The sequence below is a fragment of the Epinephelus lanceolatus genome, chromosome 1 (genome assembly GCF_041903045.1).
Source record: "Epinephelus lanceolatus isolate andai-2023 chromosome 1, ASM4190304v1, whole genome shotgun sequence".
Taxonomy (NCBI): Eukaryota; Metazoa; Chordata; class Actinopteri; order Perciformes; family Serranidae; genus Epinephelus; species Epinephelus lanceolatus.
In genome coordinates, this window is record NC_135734.1 from 42113765 (window position 1) to 42132968 (window position 19204).

General features: G+C 42.3%; 1 protein-coding gene across 3 annotated transcripts in view; it reads right to left on the reverse strand.

Annotated features, from left to right (window-relative positions):
- Positions 1-19204, reverse strand: part of chd5 (chromodomain helicase DNA binding protein 5) — a 69420-nt gene that overhangs the window by 20238 nt on the left and 29978 nt on the right. For 2 of the 3 annotated variants that reach the window (XM_078170618.1, XM_078170619.1), the window contains exons 10-28: positions 16841-17047; positions 16078-16289; positions 13544-13675; positions 13241-13349; positions 12831-13022; positions 12424-12624; positions 11018-11155; positions 10612-10733; positions 10095-10268; positions 9528-9669; positions 8479-8610; positions 8134-8251; positions 7907-8031; positions 7540-7786; positions 6814-6986; positions 4584-4758; positions 2073-2159; positions 1812-1900; positions 533-666 (exon numbers count right to left, since the gene is read on the reverse strand). In XM_078170618.1, the coding sequence (XP_078026744.1) occupies positions 533-666; positions 1812-1900; positions 2073-2159; positions 4584-4758; positions 6814-6986; positions 7540-7786; positions 7907-8031; positions 8134-8251; positions 8479-8610; positions 9528-9669; positions 10095-10268; positions 10612-10733; positions 11018-11155; positions 12424-12624; positions 12831-13022; positions 13241-13349; positions 13544-13675; positions 16078-16289; positions 16841-17047 (2909 nt within the window). The remainder of the gene's footprint in view (positions 1-532; positions 667-1811; positions 1901-2072; positions 2160-4583; positions 4759-6813; positions 6987-7539; positions 7787-7906; positions 8032-8133; positions 8252-8478; positions 8611-9527; positions 9670-10094; positions 10269-10611; positions 10734-11017; positions 11156-12423; positions 12625-12830; positions 13023-13240; positions 13350-13543; positions 13676-16077; positions 16290-16840; positions 17048-19204) is intronic. The other variant, XM_078170621.1, reaches the window with a different exon arrangement.

Below are 19204 nucleotides of genomic sequence, written 5' to 3' on the forward strand. Positions count from 1 at the left end.
GGTAGTAATAATAGTTAGCATTGGTGATAGCAGTCATAGTAGAACAAATAGTAGAACAATAATAGTGACAGTATCATTAAAAACAGTAGTGCTTGACACAGAATAGAAATATAAATTCAGCTTTAGTATTCATGGCAGCAGCACCAGTAGTAGTGCCAGTATTTGTATTTGCAATATGGTAATCATAGAAGCAACAGTAATAGTGATAGTAGTATGTGATTGCAGGTGCTTTACTTTAGAAATAACACAACTCAGGGCTAGATGTATTCTCAGTATCTATTTATGTAGAGTTTGGCTCTGGTGCATTTTAAACCCTGAAATTGGAAAGCCCAACCTCTGCAAACTTGATATGAGCACCGTGGAGCTTCGCCCTGGGCTAACCAATTAAATGTGAGGAGTGAATTAAATAGCCCAGAGCTACCTCTTAACTTGATAGCGGGCAGAGCCTTGACTAAAAATTGCACTGTGTGAAAAGAGAAGTTTCGTTTAAACAAATAACACCACTTGGTGTGTTTCAGTTTGAGTCTATTACCTGAACTCGCGCTCACTCTTCCCTCTCAGGTCTCGAACCAGCCAATGGGAGTTGAAGGCATCCTGAGGAGGCATGCCCCAGCGCATGATGGCATTGAGGAAGGCTTTCCTCTGGCGAGCATTGAACCCCAGGACCTTGTAGTGAGGAGAAACAGCTTTAGTCTCATATTTTACTTTATTTCTCAAACTTGCATATGCACATGTAACTAAATATTCCTCCATCCCAGAACAAGTCTCTCCTGATTGAACTGTTATTATTTAAAGAAGTTAGTTGCTGCCGCTGTCTGCAGCAGGACTTGCTGAGCTTCCATGTTGGTACGACTACCTGCTTCTCCAAAGTGCTGACCGTCATCTGCTGTATGTAATACACTGACTATGGATTAGTACCTCATACATACGTGCAGTACATGATTGCTATCAGTTGCATATTGTAAAAGTGGAAATTTATTTATCCTAATTCTGCCTTTTTCTGCCCCATTCCACAGCAAGGTGAGCAAGGCCACAGGATCAGCTGCAGGGCGGTGATGCTTGCTGACATATTGGGCTTAACGATACTCTCTGGGTTTGTTTTGGTGCCAAATAGCAGCCACATATTATCCCAGAATTTGTCTGTATTAAGCACAATGTACGGAATGAAGAATTATCCTCTTGTCTGCTTTTTTATGCTGCCAAAAGTGTTGCTACAAAGAGGGTGTACAAGTCCACTTTAAAGGAATACTTCACCCACAAAATGACAATTTGTATATCAACGACTCATCATGTGTTAACTTGGATTGAATTTGTGAAGAATCCAAAAAACGCATGCGCAAACATTTCTGATGAATTGAAGTATATGGGGACTGCATTTAACAACAGCAATACTATATCAAAACAGCCTTTTACAAACTGTCACAAGTCGTGCAGTATAATCTAGATGATGCTCAGGTCTTCCCAAACACATGGATTTTCTCTAACACATTACAATTTAAACCACAACTGCACCAACAGTCTCATGCATGGCACTATTCATAGACAGGAGTGTTTTATAACGTAAAGTTTCAGCTAAAATGCACGTGTTTGGGATGTATTGAGCATATAAATGAGACATGGATTATATGGCACAATGTGTGTGAGAGCTTGTTAACATGTTTTGATATAGTTTTGCTGTTCTTCAATTTATCAGACATGTTTGCCTTTTTTGGATTCTTAGTTCACTGGAGGCACACATGAAAAACAAAGTCTTCTTCACGAACTCAGTGTAAAGGATATCATGTGATGGACCTATGGTCTGTTATTTATACCTCAATACTGCCCCCAACTCGTGCCAGTAAGGGTGGCAAAGGTTTGTCTTTCTCATTCTTCAGCTGCCGGCGAGACTGTCTGCGTCCGCCTGCAAAAAATAAAACCACATGCATTGTTAAAAAGACCTCTCTCCATTGTCTTACCATGATGGGATCAATTTGTGTGAAGGAGTATCCCAACTGAGTATGTTGCAATGCAGCTACCACGCCTAAACAGCATGGTAGCTGCATGATGGCAATGATGATTTGTTTGCCGCCTACCTTCAGGCCTCTCCTCGAAATCTTCGTCCTCGTCCTCGGACCCCACAGAGTACTCCGACTGATTGTCTGAAAGATCATCCTGCCACTCTGAGCCACACATCAGAGAGAAACAGTACATTGCATTCGCTTCTGTTGGTGGCCACCTGGGGGCGCCATGGCACTGCAGATTACTACAGACCACTACAAGCTTGGCATGCACATATTGTAGCACTTCTGTCCTCTGGAAGTGAGGTGAGAGGTGACTACTCTGCCAGACAATCACTTTAAACTTAGAGTGTACTCTAAGCTGTGATGGGCTGTGAAATCTTTACACTCTCACAGTCAACTGCTGTTGAACTGTGGCAATCAGGACTTTGGAGCCACTCTTAAAAGTACAACTACAGGATATACTGTAGATTAGAAACTGTTGAACTATGAAAAAGAAGTGCTTTAAAACACATTGAGGAGACTATATAAATGCATGAGATACCAGAGAGCTTTAGGCCAGTATAACACACTCTGTGGCAGATTTAATGGAGGTCAACAGCTCTTGTTGAGACTTACAACCTAAGAGGATTTAACAAACACGGAGATTAATTTCTGTGCTGTTCTTGCCTGAACTGATAGACCCAAATTATGACGTGTTGAGATAATGTCACCTTGTTCGCTCACTAATGAAGCCGGGCAGCGGCTCGACTGCTCTGAATGAGCTCACTGGGTTGTTTGGTGGATATCAGAGTCGATCATATGTTACAACAAGAGCTGTTGACCTGCACTAAAGCCGGCAGAGAGGGTGTTACGCTGGTCTGTAACACAATACAGAAACATCCTGGCCCATTCATTAGACATCTAGCCACAGTGGAATTTGAACCCAGCAAATGTGCCTTCATTACGGCAGCAGACTGATGGTACGTGTCCAAAGGATCCATCATTTCCACGCCTTCCAGTCATTGTCTTTGTAAGCCGCCGTGCAATGCATTCTGGTAGCGCTGCAATGTGTTTGGAGAGACGGGGTATCTGCTTCTCATTTGCATAAAGTTCAATCTAGGCTACTTATGCAAATCAGGAGCATCTGGCGCAACTTGCTGCCTCTGGAAACTCACGCAAAACTTCTAAACTAACCGTTGTCCATATAAAGTGCACACAGATTCAGCAACTTCATGGCTTATTTCTCGCCTCAAATGTCTTTTAGAAATACATTTCGGTGAACTATTTTTGCAATATAAGAAAAAGTTTACAAACAAGCTGCCACGTTGGTCCAGTTTCAAGTCCAGGAGCAGGCAGCCCACGTATCTAGTGGCACGCCAATCAAGCGTTCTATGCTGGGAAGCAGTGCGACCTCCCACATCTAAAATCGCCCCTGTGGACATGTACGACGAGGTTACTGGTTTGAGTGACATCTTCAGAGCTTAAAAACAAATGTCTCAGTTTAAAATCCTTAACAAACTTCTCTCATGGAGGAACTACTCCGAATATACTCGTGTAACTTTCACGCTCAGCTCAGAGAACGATCTGAAACCAAGCAAATAAAGCGTTAGTCTTTATGCTGATCTGTTTAGCTGTGATTACAAAGATAATGTGTGTTTTCATAACAGGCAACAGCTCCCAGAATGCCATTCAAAACCCGACACTTAGTATTGACTGATGGAGGCAGTAATACACTTCGCAGCAGCTAAACTGCTGGAAAATCATTTGGAGAAGACAAGAAACAGATCCATACAATAAACCCCAAACAGGACCCAATTGAAGGGTTTATTTAGAACATTATGTCTCTTCTCTCTTAGAAATATGCTTCTCTCTCGCCTGCCACCTGTCCACAAGCCAGCTGATGAGCCAAAAAGCTTGTTTCTTCTGCATCCTGTGTGCGCTTGTGTGTTTCTGCTCATGTTTTAATATGGGGAAGAATGCCAAACACTGGCACCAACATGTTAAAATTAAAAGCAGTAATAATAGAACATGGCTGCTGCTTGTAAAATACAGCCAAGAATTAATTTCTTATGATAGTATTAACTCTCGTGCTGTGTCTTATTTCTCCCTCTTACGTTCTTACACTTGTTATTTTAAGTGCACACTGACAAGTATGGAAAATTGCAGTGTATTATAAGTATCTGGATGGTGAACTCATGACGTCAAATAGTTGAGTGTGGAACGATGGACACTCTTTCAACCTTCAACGGTCGCCATCTTGGCTACGGAGCGGAAGAGGAAGGACCATCACACTTGTGAAAATGAAAGTGGAGGAGGATGCAATGGTGAAAAAACAAACAAGCGCATAGATATTTTGGCAGGCGAGATATGCAGTCAAATGCTGGCTGTAATGCTCCATCCGGCTGCATTTGACATTAACAAAAAGACAAAGAAGTGGTCAAACGTTGCAATCGTCATTTCCGATAAGTGCACAACAGCCATGTTCGATTTGAGACGATAGTGTCCATGGTGTTCTACATGGAAATGTCCGAATGGAAGTATCTGAAGTGAGGTCTGTGAGTCCTAACTGACAAGCGCCACGTGTTGGGTGGTGACAGAGCCTACCTTGATCCTCCTGGGTCGTATCGTTGTAGTTGACCTGCTTTCGGATGCGTTTGCCTTTGCCGAGGTTGCGGGCCAGATCTTCCTGCTGCTGCTCGTAGTGGTGGCGGAGCAGCTTCTCCCAGTAGTCTGGATCCACGTTCTCCTCCTGCTTGATGATCTCCCGCTCCACCTCCTCCTGAACATGGACACACACAAAGGCAATGATGCAGTGATGTTTACTCTGATGTTTCAGAGTAAATATAAAGTTAAAATCAGGAGCTTACACTATATTCCTCAAATTTTATATGAGGCATTTTCCAACACAATCATTTTAAGGCAGATACACTTTGCACTCAGTTGTCGGTAGCCAACAATGCTATTAACACCCGGGGTGTAAACAGTGGATATGACTCTTTACACCAGGCTGTATATTCTTTCTCTCTTTATACTACATCACTTGACTTTGGCAGCACAATTCTGGGGGTATTCTTACCAATGATTTACTACTTTAATGTCAGAAAATATATTACTAGTATTACCCTACAAAGTCTTAGGACTGCTGTGGAACTGCGCCTACTTAGGGCAGCAAAAAAGTCTATCTTGGGTGCGTCAGTACAATGGAAAACCAAGAAAGGATGGCAGAGGAGATACCCACACACCAAAGTTACTGGGCTGGACAGTCATAAAAAAGGTTCACAGGCTGAGATCAATGCAAAAAAATGCACCTTATGTGCCAATATTTTATTGTATAATTATGTTTAAATGCGCCACAAAGTTAAAAGACACCAAGTCATAAGGCTCAGGTGCCTGGTGGACCAATTGTGAATTAGAAGTCACCTGTGAGTTTCATTAGAAACAAGCACAGCTCCTTTTTCATTCAGCTATACACAAATTGTGCATCCTCAAGGCCTTACAAACATTTCTTACATCTTTAAACATTCAGCAATCCTTCTTTAAAACTGTGTTTTACAGGTTTGCCAAATGTTTCTTTTTTTATTTGTCCAAAGTTACCTTTTAAAATGTGCTGGCCTTCTAAAGCCAACAAGTATGTCAGCATTCATTAAAGACATTGATAACTGGATGTCATGCAGTTTTCCTTCTACAGATAAATACCGACTGGTAATCAGGGGAAATGCAAAAACTGGATGTTGACCTTAACTTCCAGAGCAATATTAATATCGTATTCAAAACTGGTGTTCATCATCTAAGAAATATTGCTGAGATCCAGAGCTTTTTAATCTCAGGATGACGCTGAAAAACTCGTTCATGCTTTCATCTCTAGTCAGCTGGACTACTGTAATGTGCTGCTCACAGCGGTATCTAAAAAACTCATCAACCGACTGCAGCTCCTCCAAAATGCAGCTGCCAGGGTTTTAACCACAACAAAGATATGTGACCACATAACACTGTGCTGAAAACACCACACTGGCTTCCAGTAAATATTAGAATTGATTTTTAACATTTTATAGTTTGCTTTTAAGGCTTTACATAGTCAGGCACCCAATATCTCTCTGATCTGCTTGTGAGCTGTGAGTCAGCTCGACCCCTGAGGTCATCTGGAATAGGTCGCCTGGTTATTCTCCATGAATACGGGTGAATCATCTTTTAGTGGTCTATTTATCTTATTCTGTTTTTGGTTCTTTTATTTATTTTAATCTTAAATGTATTATTCTCTTTTAATGGTCTACTTTTAGTATTATTTTGTTTAAATTTAACAAATGTTTTATCAGTTCTGATTCACGTTTTTTGTATCTTTTATTGGATTATTCTTCAAATTAATAATTATTTCATGAGGTTTTATTATTCGTTTTAATGGATTTGATTCACTTTCAAGGTGGGTTTCTGACTTTGTTTTGTGCCTGCAACTTCTGACAACCATTCACACTCACATTCACACCTACGGACAATTTAGAGTCACTGATTAACCTGCATGTCTTTGGACTGTGGGAGGAAGCTGGAGTACCTGGGAAAACCTACGGTGACACATGGAGAAAATGCAAACTCCGCACAGAAGGACTCCCCCACCCCAGGTTTGAACCAGGAACCCTCTTGCTGTGAGGCAACAATGCTAACCACTGCAGCACCGTGCCGCCGAAACTTTAACAGAGATAACCAGAAAAAGCGCAGCTGGTGCCTGTGTATAAAAACTGCAGAAGATGAGCATTGAAACTGTTTCGATATTTGGAGTGGATATGTGTCTATGAATCAGTATTTTTTGCCACCACTGTGAAGAACACTGACACATTCTCACCTCTCCATCCTCTTCTTTCACCACATACTGAGCCACCTTGAAGGAGCTCAGGTACTCGTTCATGTTCTGGATCTCCGTGTCTTCAGTGGCGTCCTGGCTGCGGTCCAGCAGCTTCGAAATGGCGTCATCGTCGTAGTGAATCACGTTGCCCTCCTCGCCCTCTTTGTTGTCACCTGTTGATGAGAGTTGATGACTAATAGGAGCAGACGAAAAACATGTTTGTGTCAAAAGCTTTGATCTATGAAAACAAGGATTTGACCTGAAAAGAGAACTTTTAAATGACTGGACAACCCACATCAATATGGACTCCCTGGCATTTTGTACTTTTGTCACTTGCTTTTAAGCCTCTCGGGGCCTTTTCTGAGATGACTGGCCTCTAACCGTCTCCAGTGTTACTCTGTGACTCAGTGGCTTTTGTGGAAATGTGGATCTGCAGGAGTATTTCATGGCACAAAATGGGGGTGCTTTTTAAAGGCGAGACTCACTGTGCTCAGCATAAATTTTAGCATAGACAGAGCAAGAGGAAAAACCCATTCTGTATTTGAAGGTGACAGTAAATGGATACAGTACCTCTGATTGTTTCAACCAAGGCTTCATTAGTTTGTTAACATCAAACAACAGTAATGTTTAATGAAGATAAAGCAGTGTGAAGCTCAAATGCAAGTGTGAAAACTTTTTACTGGATTGAGTGTGCAATTATAAAAAATAGGTGGTGCGTAGACCTACCCATGGTTCGTGCTGCCTCCATCTCATCTTTGAAAAGCTCCTCAGTGCCAAACTTGAGAATATCATCCAGTTCTTGTTTGGACATGGAGCCAGTTTTGGAGCCCAGGCCGGGCCGCACCACCAGATGGGTCAGCATCATCTTCCTCTTCGCCACCTGAGTGATTCGCTCCTCCACTGAGCCCCGCGTCACAAATCGATAGATCATCACCTTCCTGTTTTGACCTATACGATGGGCTCTACTAAAAGCCTGGGACAATGGAAAGATGGGTGGACAGAAAAAGGGACAGTTACAGGAAGTGACACTGAAGTGAACAGCTGACATTAACAAAAGCATCCACACAACTACTACTGGCTGAAAAATCAGTACTTGGATGTCATTGTGAGGATTCCAGTCAGAGTCGTAGATGATGACAGTGTCTGCGCTCGCCAGGTTGATGCCGAGACCTCCGGCTCGCGTTGAAAGCAAGAAGCAGAACTGCTGAGCGCCCGGTGCTGAGACAAAAACCGAAGCAGAGAGTCAGTTTGTGTGTGAGAGTGAGTGAAAGCCGTGCAGAAGAGAGCAGACGCAGACAGATTCTGGATTAAGAAACTCACCATTGAAGCGGTCAATGGCCTCCTGCCTGAGGCCTCCAGTAATTCCTCCATCAATACGTTCATATTTATAACCCTCGAACTCCAGAAAATCCTCAAGTAGATCCAACATTTTTGTCATCTGTCCAAAAAACTCATGATATTATAAATTCATGTAGCTGGGATCAAATTAAATAAAACTGTTAGAACTGAGAAAAGTCACACTCAAAATGGTCTTTGATTAGATGTTTGGAATATCAGCAGATTTACCACCTACAACTCTCACTGGCACTGGAATGGCGTTTCATGGCCACCAATCAATGAAAGCGATGGCTTGGAGCCCAGACACAATATTTATTGGACTATTACCTGAGAGAAAATGAGAACTCTGTGTCCCTCATCTTTGAGTTTCTTCAGCATTTTCTGAAGCAGTGTCAGTTTTCCTGAGGACTTCACCAGTAGGTTGCCATCGTACGAGCCGTTGGGTAGCACAGGAGCTTCCTGCAAAGACAAAAAAATCACATCCAGGTATCGGAAATATCTGAATACTTTGTGAGTGTAATCAGTGGCTTTAAGCAACAGTACTTTGAATTTCCAACCAGGACACAAGGGCTACAATTTTTTGGCATACAGGTTTGTTATCTTGAGTCAAACAGCTATTTCAGCCCCAGGCTCTCTTTTCACGGCACCAACATTCAATTTCATCATTCAAAGATTCTGCACTCGGTTCATAATGGAAGAAATGTCCAAGGCGCTCTTCTGGCATAAAGTTAAAAAGTCTTTAATCAGATGGGTATTTCATGGTGAAATTCTAAAAACAGAGACACTGCTGGTACATCCATCCATCCACCCATCCATTTTCATTCACTTATCCAGGGCTGGGTCACGCAGGGCAGCAGTCTGAGCAAAGTACTCCAGACGTCCCTCTCTCCAGCAACACTTTCAAGCTCCTCCCGGGGCATCCTGAGGCGTCCCCAGGCCAGATGAGATAAATAATCCCTCCAGCGTTTTCTGGGTCTGCCTCAGGGCCTCCTACCAGTTAGACCTCCCCAGAAAACCTCAAACAGGAGGCGTCCTGATCAGATGCCCGAACCACCTCAACTGGCCCATTTCAATGCAAATGGGCAGCGTCTTTACTGCGAGCTCCCTACAGATCCCTTGGATCAATGCTGGCAGGTGTTGAGATAAATACATGTTGGGTTGTAACCCAGCTTTATCTATGCAGTCTGAGTACAGGCTTTTTAACTTTTTGCCAGAACAGAGCCTTGGCCCTTGCTTCTTATTCTAACTTTTCGTGGTCCCTACCAAAGAGCTCCTTCATTCACTTGTTCGACCTTCTCAGCACTCCTGACTTTTCCTTATTTTGCACTCAGCACTGAGATCAAATATCCAGCTATGCTTAAAATGTACTGGCTTACCACAGCAGCCACGGGGAACAGGTAGGGATGGTTGCAGCACTTCTTCAGGTCCATCATAATGTTGAGCAGGGACACTTGGTTCCCTCCGCCTTTGGAGTTCAGAGCCTCAAAATTCCGCGTCAAAATAAACTTGTAATATTTCCTGCAGGTCAGAGGTTAGAAAAAAAAAAAATAGCTCATCACTTTTGGAAGATAAAGTCTTTGAAACTTGTTGTGATTAAAAGCCTGGCAGTGTGTGAGATATTCTCACTGTAAAGTAGAGATAACAAGCTAGTGTCATGTAAAAGTTAATTGCATTTAAGACTTTAAGCCTTCAAAACATGCAAAGTGAAATTAGATTATCTGCCAAAATATCAGCAACGTGTGTGGTTAAATCTCACTGATAGAAGCTCATCCAAATCAGGCCTGAAGGTACTTTACCTTATGCATACATTTAAAGTTCTGCCACTGTTTTAAAGCCATTGTATGATTTCGAACAATGTCTTTGGAGATTAAATGGGCAGTTTCACAGCAACACACAGTGTCAACTCCGTCTATGGCTTCTATTCTTTGTATCCCGGTGCTTACTTCTGCATGGGGCTGAGCTCCACTCTGACAATCAACTCTGTCTTTGCAGGCATGTTCTTGAAGACATCGGCTTTGAGCCTTCTGAGCATATGAGGGCCGAGCAGGTCGTGCAGCTTCTTGATCTGGTCCTCCTTGGAGATATCAGCAAACTCCTCCAGGAAGCCTTCAAGGTTACTGCACAGAAAACACGAAGAAGAATAAAATAATTAAATTAGGCTACAGTCAAAGAAAGATAATTTCTTGATTCTTAAAGGGATAATTCGGATCTTTTGAAGTGGGGTTGTATGAGGCACTTACCCATGGTCAGTGTATTGCATACAGCAGATGTCAGTCGTAAGTTTTAATAACTACAGTTGTGTATCTAATTTAAACCATACAGTCAAGCAACACAGATCTGTCTATCCATCAGTCAAAGGAGGGATGTGTTTAATGCCCCAGCTTGTAGAAACTGGTAAGATGGAGAAGAACAGAAAGACTGGGGACTGATAAAGATAAATAGAGGAGAGGAAGGACTTACTTGAAGCGCTCTGGGGTGAGGAAGTTAAGCAGGTGGAACAGCTCTTCCAGGTTGTTCTGAAGAGGAGTCCCAGTGAGCAGCAGCTTGTAGTAGATCTTATACCCGTTGAGAATTCTGAAAAACTAGACAGGACATGTTGTACGAGATATGACACAAAAGCCTCAAATAAGAACACAATGACGCACGCACAACTTCCTGATTTACGAAACGACAGTTTTACCTCCAAAGTCACCTATAAGACATGTTTCATTTTTCATGTTGTATCAGTCTTTTTACTTCATGGATAAGTTTATGCACAAACATTTCCTGCTCGTATCTGTCTGTGTTCCTGCTCATTTCCTGTTTTTGTGTGTCCCCGATAACATCCATGCTGTTTCTGTTTCAGTCCCAGAAATGCTGTTTTTACCTTTGATTGGTTGTTTTTCAGTCTGTGGGCCTCGTCCACCACCAGGCAGGCCCAGGTGATGGAGCCCAGAATGGCTTGATCTATAGTGATCAGCTCGTAAGAGGTCAGCAGCACGTGAAACTTGATTGGAGTGTCTTTCTGCAGAGGGGCAAAAGGAAGGACAGCAACGAAATATAATAAAAGATTTTGAGCAATTCAGATGTGGCATCAAATGGTGGAGGACAGATGAGTGAGTACTACATCCACTACACTGTTTAGGATGTTAAAGAGAAAGTTCACCCCATAAACAAAATACATATTTTTCCTCTTACCTGTTGTGCTATATATCAGTCTAGATTGTTTTGGTGTGAGTTGCCAAGTGTCGGAGATATCAGCAGTAGAGATGTCTGCCTTCTCTCCAGTATAATGGAACTAGATGGCACTCAGCTTGTGGTGCTCAAAGCACATACAAAACAAAAAACATTTTAGGAACTCAACAGCAACATCTTTTTCCAGAAATCATGACCCAGTTACTCAAGATAATCCAGAGACCTTGTTGTGAGCACATTAGCAACTATTTTCTCTCTACTGAACTACACCTGCCAACTGAATCAGCGTGCAGAAGGAGGCCTGCATCTACTGCTACTTCACCTAGCACCACTGAGCTAGCTTTCATAGCTTAGCAAAGGAGGACGCCATAGTTGTTCACATCTCGCCAAAGGTGTCGATTTAAGGGGGGACGCAGGGGAGATGTCCTAGTATTCAAAACATGTCCAAAATAAACTTAAAAGTAGCAGAAGACTTATACTGTAACGAAATTAAAGACATTTCCACATAAATGGATGCAGAAAAGGCAAAAAGTGATGCATTCAAATTCACCAAAATGCATGAAATGAAATGTTTGATACCCAAAATTTTTGAGGAAGGAACCCAAACACCTCGTGTCATGTGTGCTCCCCCAATGATGAAACGAAACCCACATGCTTGCACCTCACACTGACACAAGCACAAGCCTCTCTTCTATGAGTACATGCACGTCTCCTACTTCACAGTGATAACGTTAGCATGTGTAGTTCGGTGGAAAGAAAATGGCTGCTATATGAAACTGCTCATAACAAGGTCTGTGGATTATCTTGAGTAAGCAGGTCATGATTCCTTGAAAGAGACATTGCTGTTGAGTATATATATATCAAGCTGGTCATTATACTGGAGAGAAGGCAGACGTCTCTACAGCTGATACCTCCAACACTCTGCAACTAGACTGATGAATATCACTGCAGGTAAGAAGAAAGATGTCTATTTTTGATTTGGGGGTGAACTGTCCCTTTAATCACGCAAACCCAACCCTACTTGCAGCTCAGATTCACACAGACAAAAGCAAAGTATCTGAAAACAGTATTAAACTAAGCTGTGTGAGTGTGAGGTACCTTCATCCGAAACACCTTGCGTCCCGTTTTCACCGCACTGTCTTCAAAGGTGAACTCGTTCTCTCTGATGATTGCCCGGCTGTCTTTGTCTCCAGTGTATGTCACCACGTAGAAATCTGGAGCCCACATCTCAAATTCCCTCTCCCAGTTGATGATAGTGGAGAGGGGCGCACTCACCAAGAATGGCCCCTTAGAGTGACCCTAACAGAGACAGAGGAGGAGGAAAGACATGACTAAGCAGCTCTTACATCACAGGAGGAAGATATACTTGAGGTTTTATCATTTACTTTTCTCATTGTCCGATATGTTTAATTCTCAGTCTACATTACCAATTGTACGATAAGAATAGTGTACGCCTCTTACGCTGCACTCAGACATAATAAAAGAGGACATTCTCGCACCCTCACCTCCTTGTAGAGTGAGTAGAGAAACACTATTGTCTGCACCGTCTTTCCGAGGCCCATCTCATCGGCCAGGATTGTGTCTGTGCCCTGCGCCCACGAGAACCTCAACCAGTTCAGGCCTTCAAGCTGATACGGGTGCAGTGTTCCCCCAGTGGCGTTAATGTACCACGGCTGGTGCTCAAACTTGATGGTTGGCTGGTGATATGAGAACACAGGAGCATTTTGTAAAGTGATTACATGGATTAGTGTAAAAGATGTGAGCAACATTTAGCCCAAGGTAAACAGGAATAAAAGGAACAGCACCTTTATCAAGCTGAATCATGATAATCAGCTGGCGTAGAGTCTTGTATTTCCAGAAAAAAAAACCCCAGGTAAATCATTGGATTTCTTTGCATCTAAACATCCCAACTTACATCTATGATAGGAGCATCAGGAGGGACCTCCCTCTTTGGATGGTCGTCTTTGAGTTTCTTTCCTTTCCTCACCACCAGGGGGCGTTGGTCCTCCCCTAGTATTTGCTCCCTGTCAAATAATTGCAGCAGCATAATGAGCCAAACAGTTCAAGCTGGGGGGCATCACAGAGAGAGGGCAGGGCAGAGAGGAAACAGCAGCATTTGCCTTGTTAATCTGTGAGTGCCGGGACTCGTTCTACTCATCATCACCACATTATTAGGAACAGCTATGGCTCAAATAACTTGTTAATGCTGCTAACAAACCTGTGGTCCCAGTAAGACGATTTATGACTGTCATATTCTGGGACGTCGAAGTCATCCACCTCCCAGGTGCACTGGTCGTAGGGCAGGTCTCTCCACTTGATCATGTAATGCACATCGCCATCCTTATCGAAACTACAGAAACAGAAACACAGAGTTCAGGGCTTTTATAAAAATAACTTTTTGTCATATTTGTTGAAACTGTCACTGTACACACACAGTAGGACATGAGAAAACCATGTTCCTCCCATTCCTCCTTCTCCTAATTGAATTGCTTCTAACGTCATTTGCTAGAATCCACCGAAAATCAAACTCAGAATCAGATATACTTTATTGATCCCAGAGGAGAAATAAGGAAATTATGCAAAGAACCAATCAGAGCTGAGGAGTCTCTTTCGCTGCTGTCAATCATGTCAATCACTGCTCCTTGTAGTGACTATGTATAAAGATGGACAACATGACAGCTCCTCAAATGTGAAGTTAAAACATCTCAATCATCAACCCCGCCCCCTACATGTTAGCTGATAGGACATGGACCAACTAAAAACACAAGTACACACCAAAACACTTTTTTCACACTGATGTTTGTTCAGGTGTTCTGTTTTCTGATAAGTTTACTTTTAATTACTTTCTTAACGCTGTAAAAAGGGGCTTTGACATCATGATTGACAGCTGTGTGCCAGTCGATGTGCTTGCTGTGAATCGCGCTGTTGGTGATTGGTCGGATGGCAGAAACTTGAGATTGCTACTGTGCAGGGTCTGGCTTTCGATGACATCACCAGTGCAAGATGGCAGCAGCCGTGTCCAGGATATTTTGGCTTCATTTTTGTACAGTGGGAGGAAGTAGAGACATGTCATCACATCTATATATATATATATATATATATATATATATATATATATATATATATACAGTCATTGGGTCAAACTGTTAAACTACGAGGTGCTGATCAAATATGAATCAAGATTCTGTTACTGCACTGCCTTTTTCTTGCTTGAAATGTTTTCAGAAACATATTTAGTGGTGCTTCGTTTGGCTTGACTGTTTCCAACATGGCGCCCGGGTCCCAAACTCTCATTTTACAGCTAAACAGTACACTAAAATATGTTACTGAGAATATTTAAGGTGAGAAATAGACAATGCAGTGACAGAATCTTGATTTATATTTGATCAGTGAATCAATATATCGATCCAGACTCCATACTAGAGCGCTACACCCCTATAATTTCTAGAGTTTTGACGTTTCAGTGATAATCAACTGTGAATATTCAAAGCTTCGATGGGACGCGAGAGGACTCGGGCCAGGGGTGGGGGGGGTAATCATATTCATATACAATAATCTACCACCCAAACTTAACCTCAAGCTGGTACAACTTAGCACTTTTAGCAAGTTTTTAATAACTCAGAATGCCACGAATCGGGCCGCATCACTAGATGCAAAGCAAGCGCTTCACTACAGTTGCCAGCTGTGGATAACCATCCGCAATTTGTGTCAGCTGTTCCTTTTTCTCGTCAGACAGCCAATTAGTTATCGTGGGGGTCAATGACTGCGGTGAGGACACTCGCCTTATTCGTGTCTGACACTTGCCACCTTCTTTCAGGCTCATCCACCTGTTGACTGGTGAAAAACAAATACTGATTTGGACGTTGATTACCATGGCAACGACTGAAGCTTTGCAAAAATTTAAGTCAAACTTACTAAACTATGTTTCTGAAAACATTTAATGTAAGAAATAGGCAACGCAGTAACAGCATCTTGATTCATATTTGATGAGCACTGCATAGTTTAACAGTTTGACCACAGTTCACAAGCAGTGACTGACATGATTGACAGCTGTGTTAGAGACTCCTTGGATCTGATTGGTTGTTTTGGTTCAGGTGGTGGATTCTAGCAAGTGCCATTAGAAGCACTCCGAGAAAAAACATGACTTTTTTCACAGACTATCTGTCTCATGTGCTACTGTGTGGATGTAGTGACAGTTTCAGCAAATACAAAGTTACCAACGACAGCTTAAAGCTCCTCTAAGGACATTTGTTGATTAGACATGACACAAATTTAATACAAAATCACATAAAAGTCCCTTATTGTCATTAACGGATTTGTATCTGCAAAGTGACAGGGCTGAAACTTAGAGCAACTTTTTAAATGTATGATTGAATTCCAGAGTATATCTCATATAGCAAAACTTATGATTGCACTATAAAGTGATTCTGTCTTGTATACGTGTCTGTACACATGGGAAATAATGTGCTGTTGGTCTGTTTGGAGAGAAAAATGTTCTGTGCTGCCCCTCGCTATGCATCTTCTGTGATTTCAACCCCCCCCCCCAGGACCTCCTACATTCCGAAATATGCTGTGCCGTGAAGAATAATCTCCATTTATAATGTGATATTACGGACCACATAAAAGCAAGATGACGCCTGAACTGAGCACAAGCTTACTGTCAAGAACTTCAAATCCATAAAACATCTGGATTCTCACAATTAAAACAGTGTCTGAGCCCTGATGTGAGTTTGTGTAACTGTGAGTAGCCACCTGTGGCTGACTATCCGGTGGATAACCATCCACTCTGGTTTGATGCCATAGCGGTAGAAGCGCTCCTCCATCACAGCGTACTGGGGGTCTTTGCTCTTCCTCTTCTCACTGTTGAGCTCCTCCTCTCCGGAGCCGTAGTCGTACGGCGGCGGTTCGTCCATGTCATTCTTGCGCTGGTAGTTGCGATACATGACCGTGTGGTAAAGCTCCAACTGCACAACAAAACCACAGACAGAACAAAACAATCAATTCTGCTCAGTTTCATTCAGCACCACCTCTGGCAATGAGTCTTTTTCACAAGACTGCAACACATCACCTATCCATGGTATCGAGACTAATTTGATTAACTACTTCAAGTTCCAGAATGGAAGGAAAGATGGATACAAAATAAATTAGGAAAAAAAGGACGGCTTCTCCCGGGCCAAATCTAAACACAAGCAATTGTTCAGACATCATTAAATTAAATGTCAGCCAGGTTTGAGTGCTCTGAATTGCTTAGTAATTGTGATTGCAGTTTGAATGGGTGGACGTGTGAAACAATGTGCACGTATATCTCTTGGCATTTCTTTGACTGACAGCTAAATGGTTTAAGGAACATGCATTATCGTTTCAAATTAAACAGCAAAAAAGGTCCAGTGAAAAATCTCTCTTGGCTCGATGTGTGAGTTACACTTTAAGCAGAGTGGTCACGTACTGTCGTTCCTGCGAGCCAAAAGAGAGCAGAAATGTTAATTTGAGTTTGGACCTACTTCTGGTGTCTCACCTGCAGCTCGCTGACCCAGGAGCAGTGCCAGTACGAAAGGCCAGCCCACTTTACGAAGAACTCCCTTTCTGGGTGGCCCTTGAGCGGAGGCTTGGTCAGTGGATCGTTTGGCTTGCCGTCAGGGCCCACAGGCAGCTCAGCTGGCAACGGGGGCTCTCCCCATGTCCAGTGGAGAATCTTTTGGACCTTACCTTTGAGGGGAGGGCACTAAGAAAGAAACAGGAGAGGTGCTGTGATAGATGCAGTTATCTATACCTGTGTCAAAGCAGCAAAGCACAGGAAAACCAAAATGAGGAGGGCTTGGAGCAGGTAAAGTATCAACACACGGGTCAACACACGGTCCCTCAGACAGGCTCCCTTGGAATCTTATTTCATGTCAACATACAGTGTCATTGAAGCTGTGGTTGTGGCCTGAGACCTGATCTGTAAAAACAAATCATGCTCCTCTGATTCCTTGTATTGCTTTCAATGGCCTTACCGCACTTTAACAAATACAACCAGTTAGAGCCAAGGAGTCTCTAATGCAGCTGCCAATCATGTCAGTCGCTGCTCATGAACTGCAGTCAAACTGTCAAACTAGGCAGCGTCATCAAATATGACTCAAGATTCTTTTACTGCATTGCATATTTCTCACACTAGATGTTTTCAGAAACATATTTTAGTAGTTTTGACTCAAATGTTTCAAAGCTTCAACCGTTGCCATGGTTATCCGCATCCAAATCAGTTTTCGGATTCTTTGTTTTTTGTTTAGTATTTTTCACCAGTAAAGGCCAGTGTCCTGAGCGCAGTCATTGACCCCTGCTATAATAACTGTCTGTCTGACGTGGAAAAGGAACAGGTGAGACGAATTGTGGCAGGTTATCCACCACTCACAACTGTAGTGATGTGTTTGCTTTGGCATCCAGTGATGCAGTCCGACTCATGGCATTTCAAGTTCTTAGAAACTTGTTTAAAGTGCTAAGTCCTACCAAAATCGGGTCACGTTCAGGTGGTTGATTGGCATATATGAATATGATCACCTTCCCACCCCTGCCCCAAGTCCTGTCGCTACCCTTCGAAGCTTTGAATATTTGCAGTTAATTATCACTTAAAGTTCAAAGCTCCAAAAATTATAGGGGTGTAGCAATCCATCAGTCTGGATCGATGTATCGATTTACTGATCAAATATGAATCAAGATTCTGTCACTGCATTGTCTATTTCTCACCTTAAATATTCTCAGTAACATATTTTAGTGTACTGTTTAGCCGTAAAATGAGAGTTTGGGATCCGGGCGCCATGTTGGAAACAGTCAAGCCAAACGAAGCACCACTAAATATGTTTCTGAAAACATTTCAAGCAAGAAAAAGGCAGTGCAGTAACAGAATCTTGATTCATATTTGATCAGCACCTCGTAGTTTAACAGTTTGACCCAATGACTGTATATGTGTGTGTATATATATATATATATACATATATAGATATATATGTATATATATATATATATATATATATATATATATGTATATGTGTGTGTGTGTGTAGATGGATGATGTGTCTCCACTCCCTCCCACTGTACAAAAATGAAGCCAAAATATCCTGGACACAGCCGCTGCCATCTTGCACTGGTGATGTCATCAGAAGCCAGACCCTGCACAGTAGCAATCTCAAGTTTCTGCCATCCAATCAATCACCAGCAGCGCTATTCACAGCAAGCACATTGATTGGCACACAGCTGAAAATTCCACTAGCTGGTAGGCTAATTTCTGCAGTGTAAACGTGCTTATGTTATTAATGGGTGACTAGCAAAAAACAGCATATAATATCGTCACATATTGATTGCAGGCCCCTGAATCACACTGAATCGAAATCGTGTTGTTGCAGATAACTTTGTAATATCGGCAAATATTATCTATTATACATATATATGATATCCTTGTCCAAAGAATTGATAAAATATCATATGGTGATGAAACTAGTGATTTACACCCCTAAAAAATGGTACTTGGGACAGCCCTTTATTTTAGTGTTCTGTTTAGCTGCAAAATGCGAAAGTTTGACCGGCCAGTGGGCGGTGCTTCATTTCAGCGTGACTGTTTTCAACATAGCGGCCACAAACTTTCTCATTTCACAGCTAAACAGTTCACTGAAATATGTTTCTGAAAACCTTTGAGGCAAGAATGCATGAACAGAATCTTGACCTATATTTGATCAGGCTGACTAATTTGAAAGTTTGATTGCAGGTCACAAGCAATGACTGAAATGGCTGACAGTTGCGTTATAGACTCCTCTGCTCTGATTGGTCCTTTTCCTTCAGCTGCAGTTACTTCTAGTAAATACCATTAGAAGCACAAGGAGTGAGAGGAGGAACCTGATTTTTCTGTCTC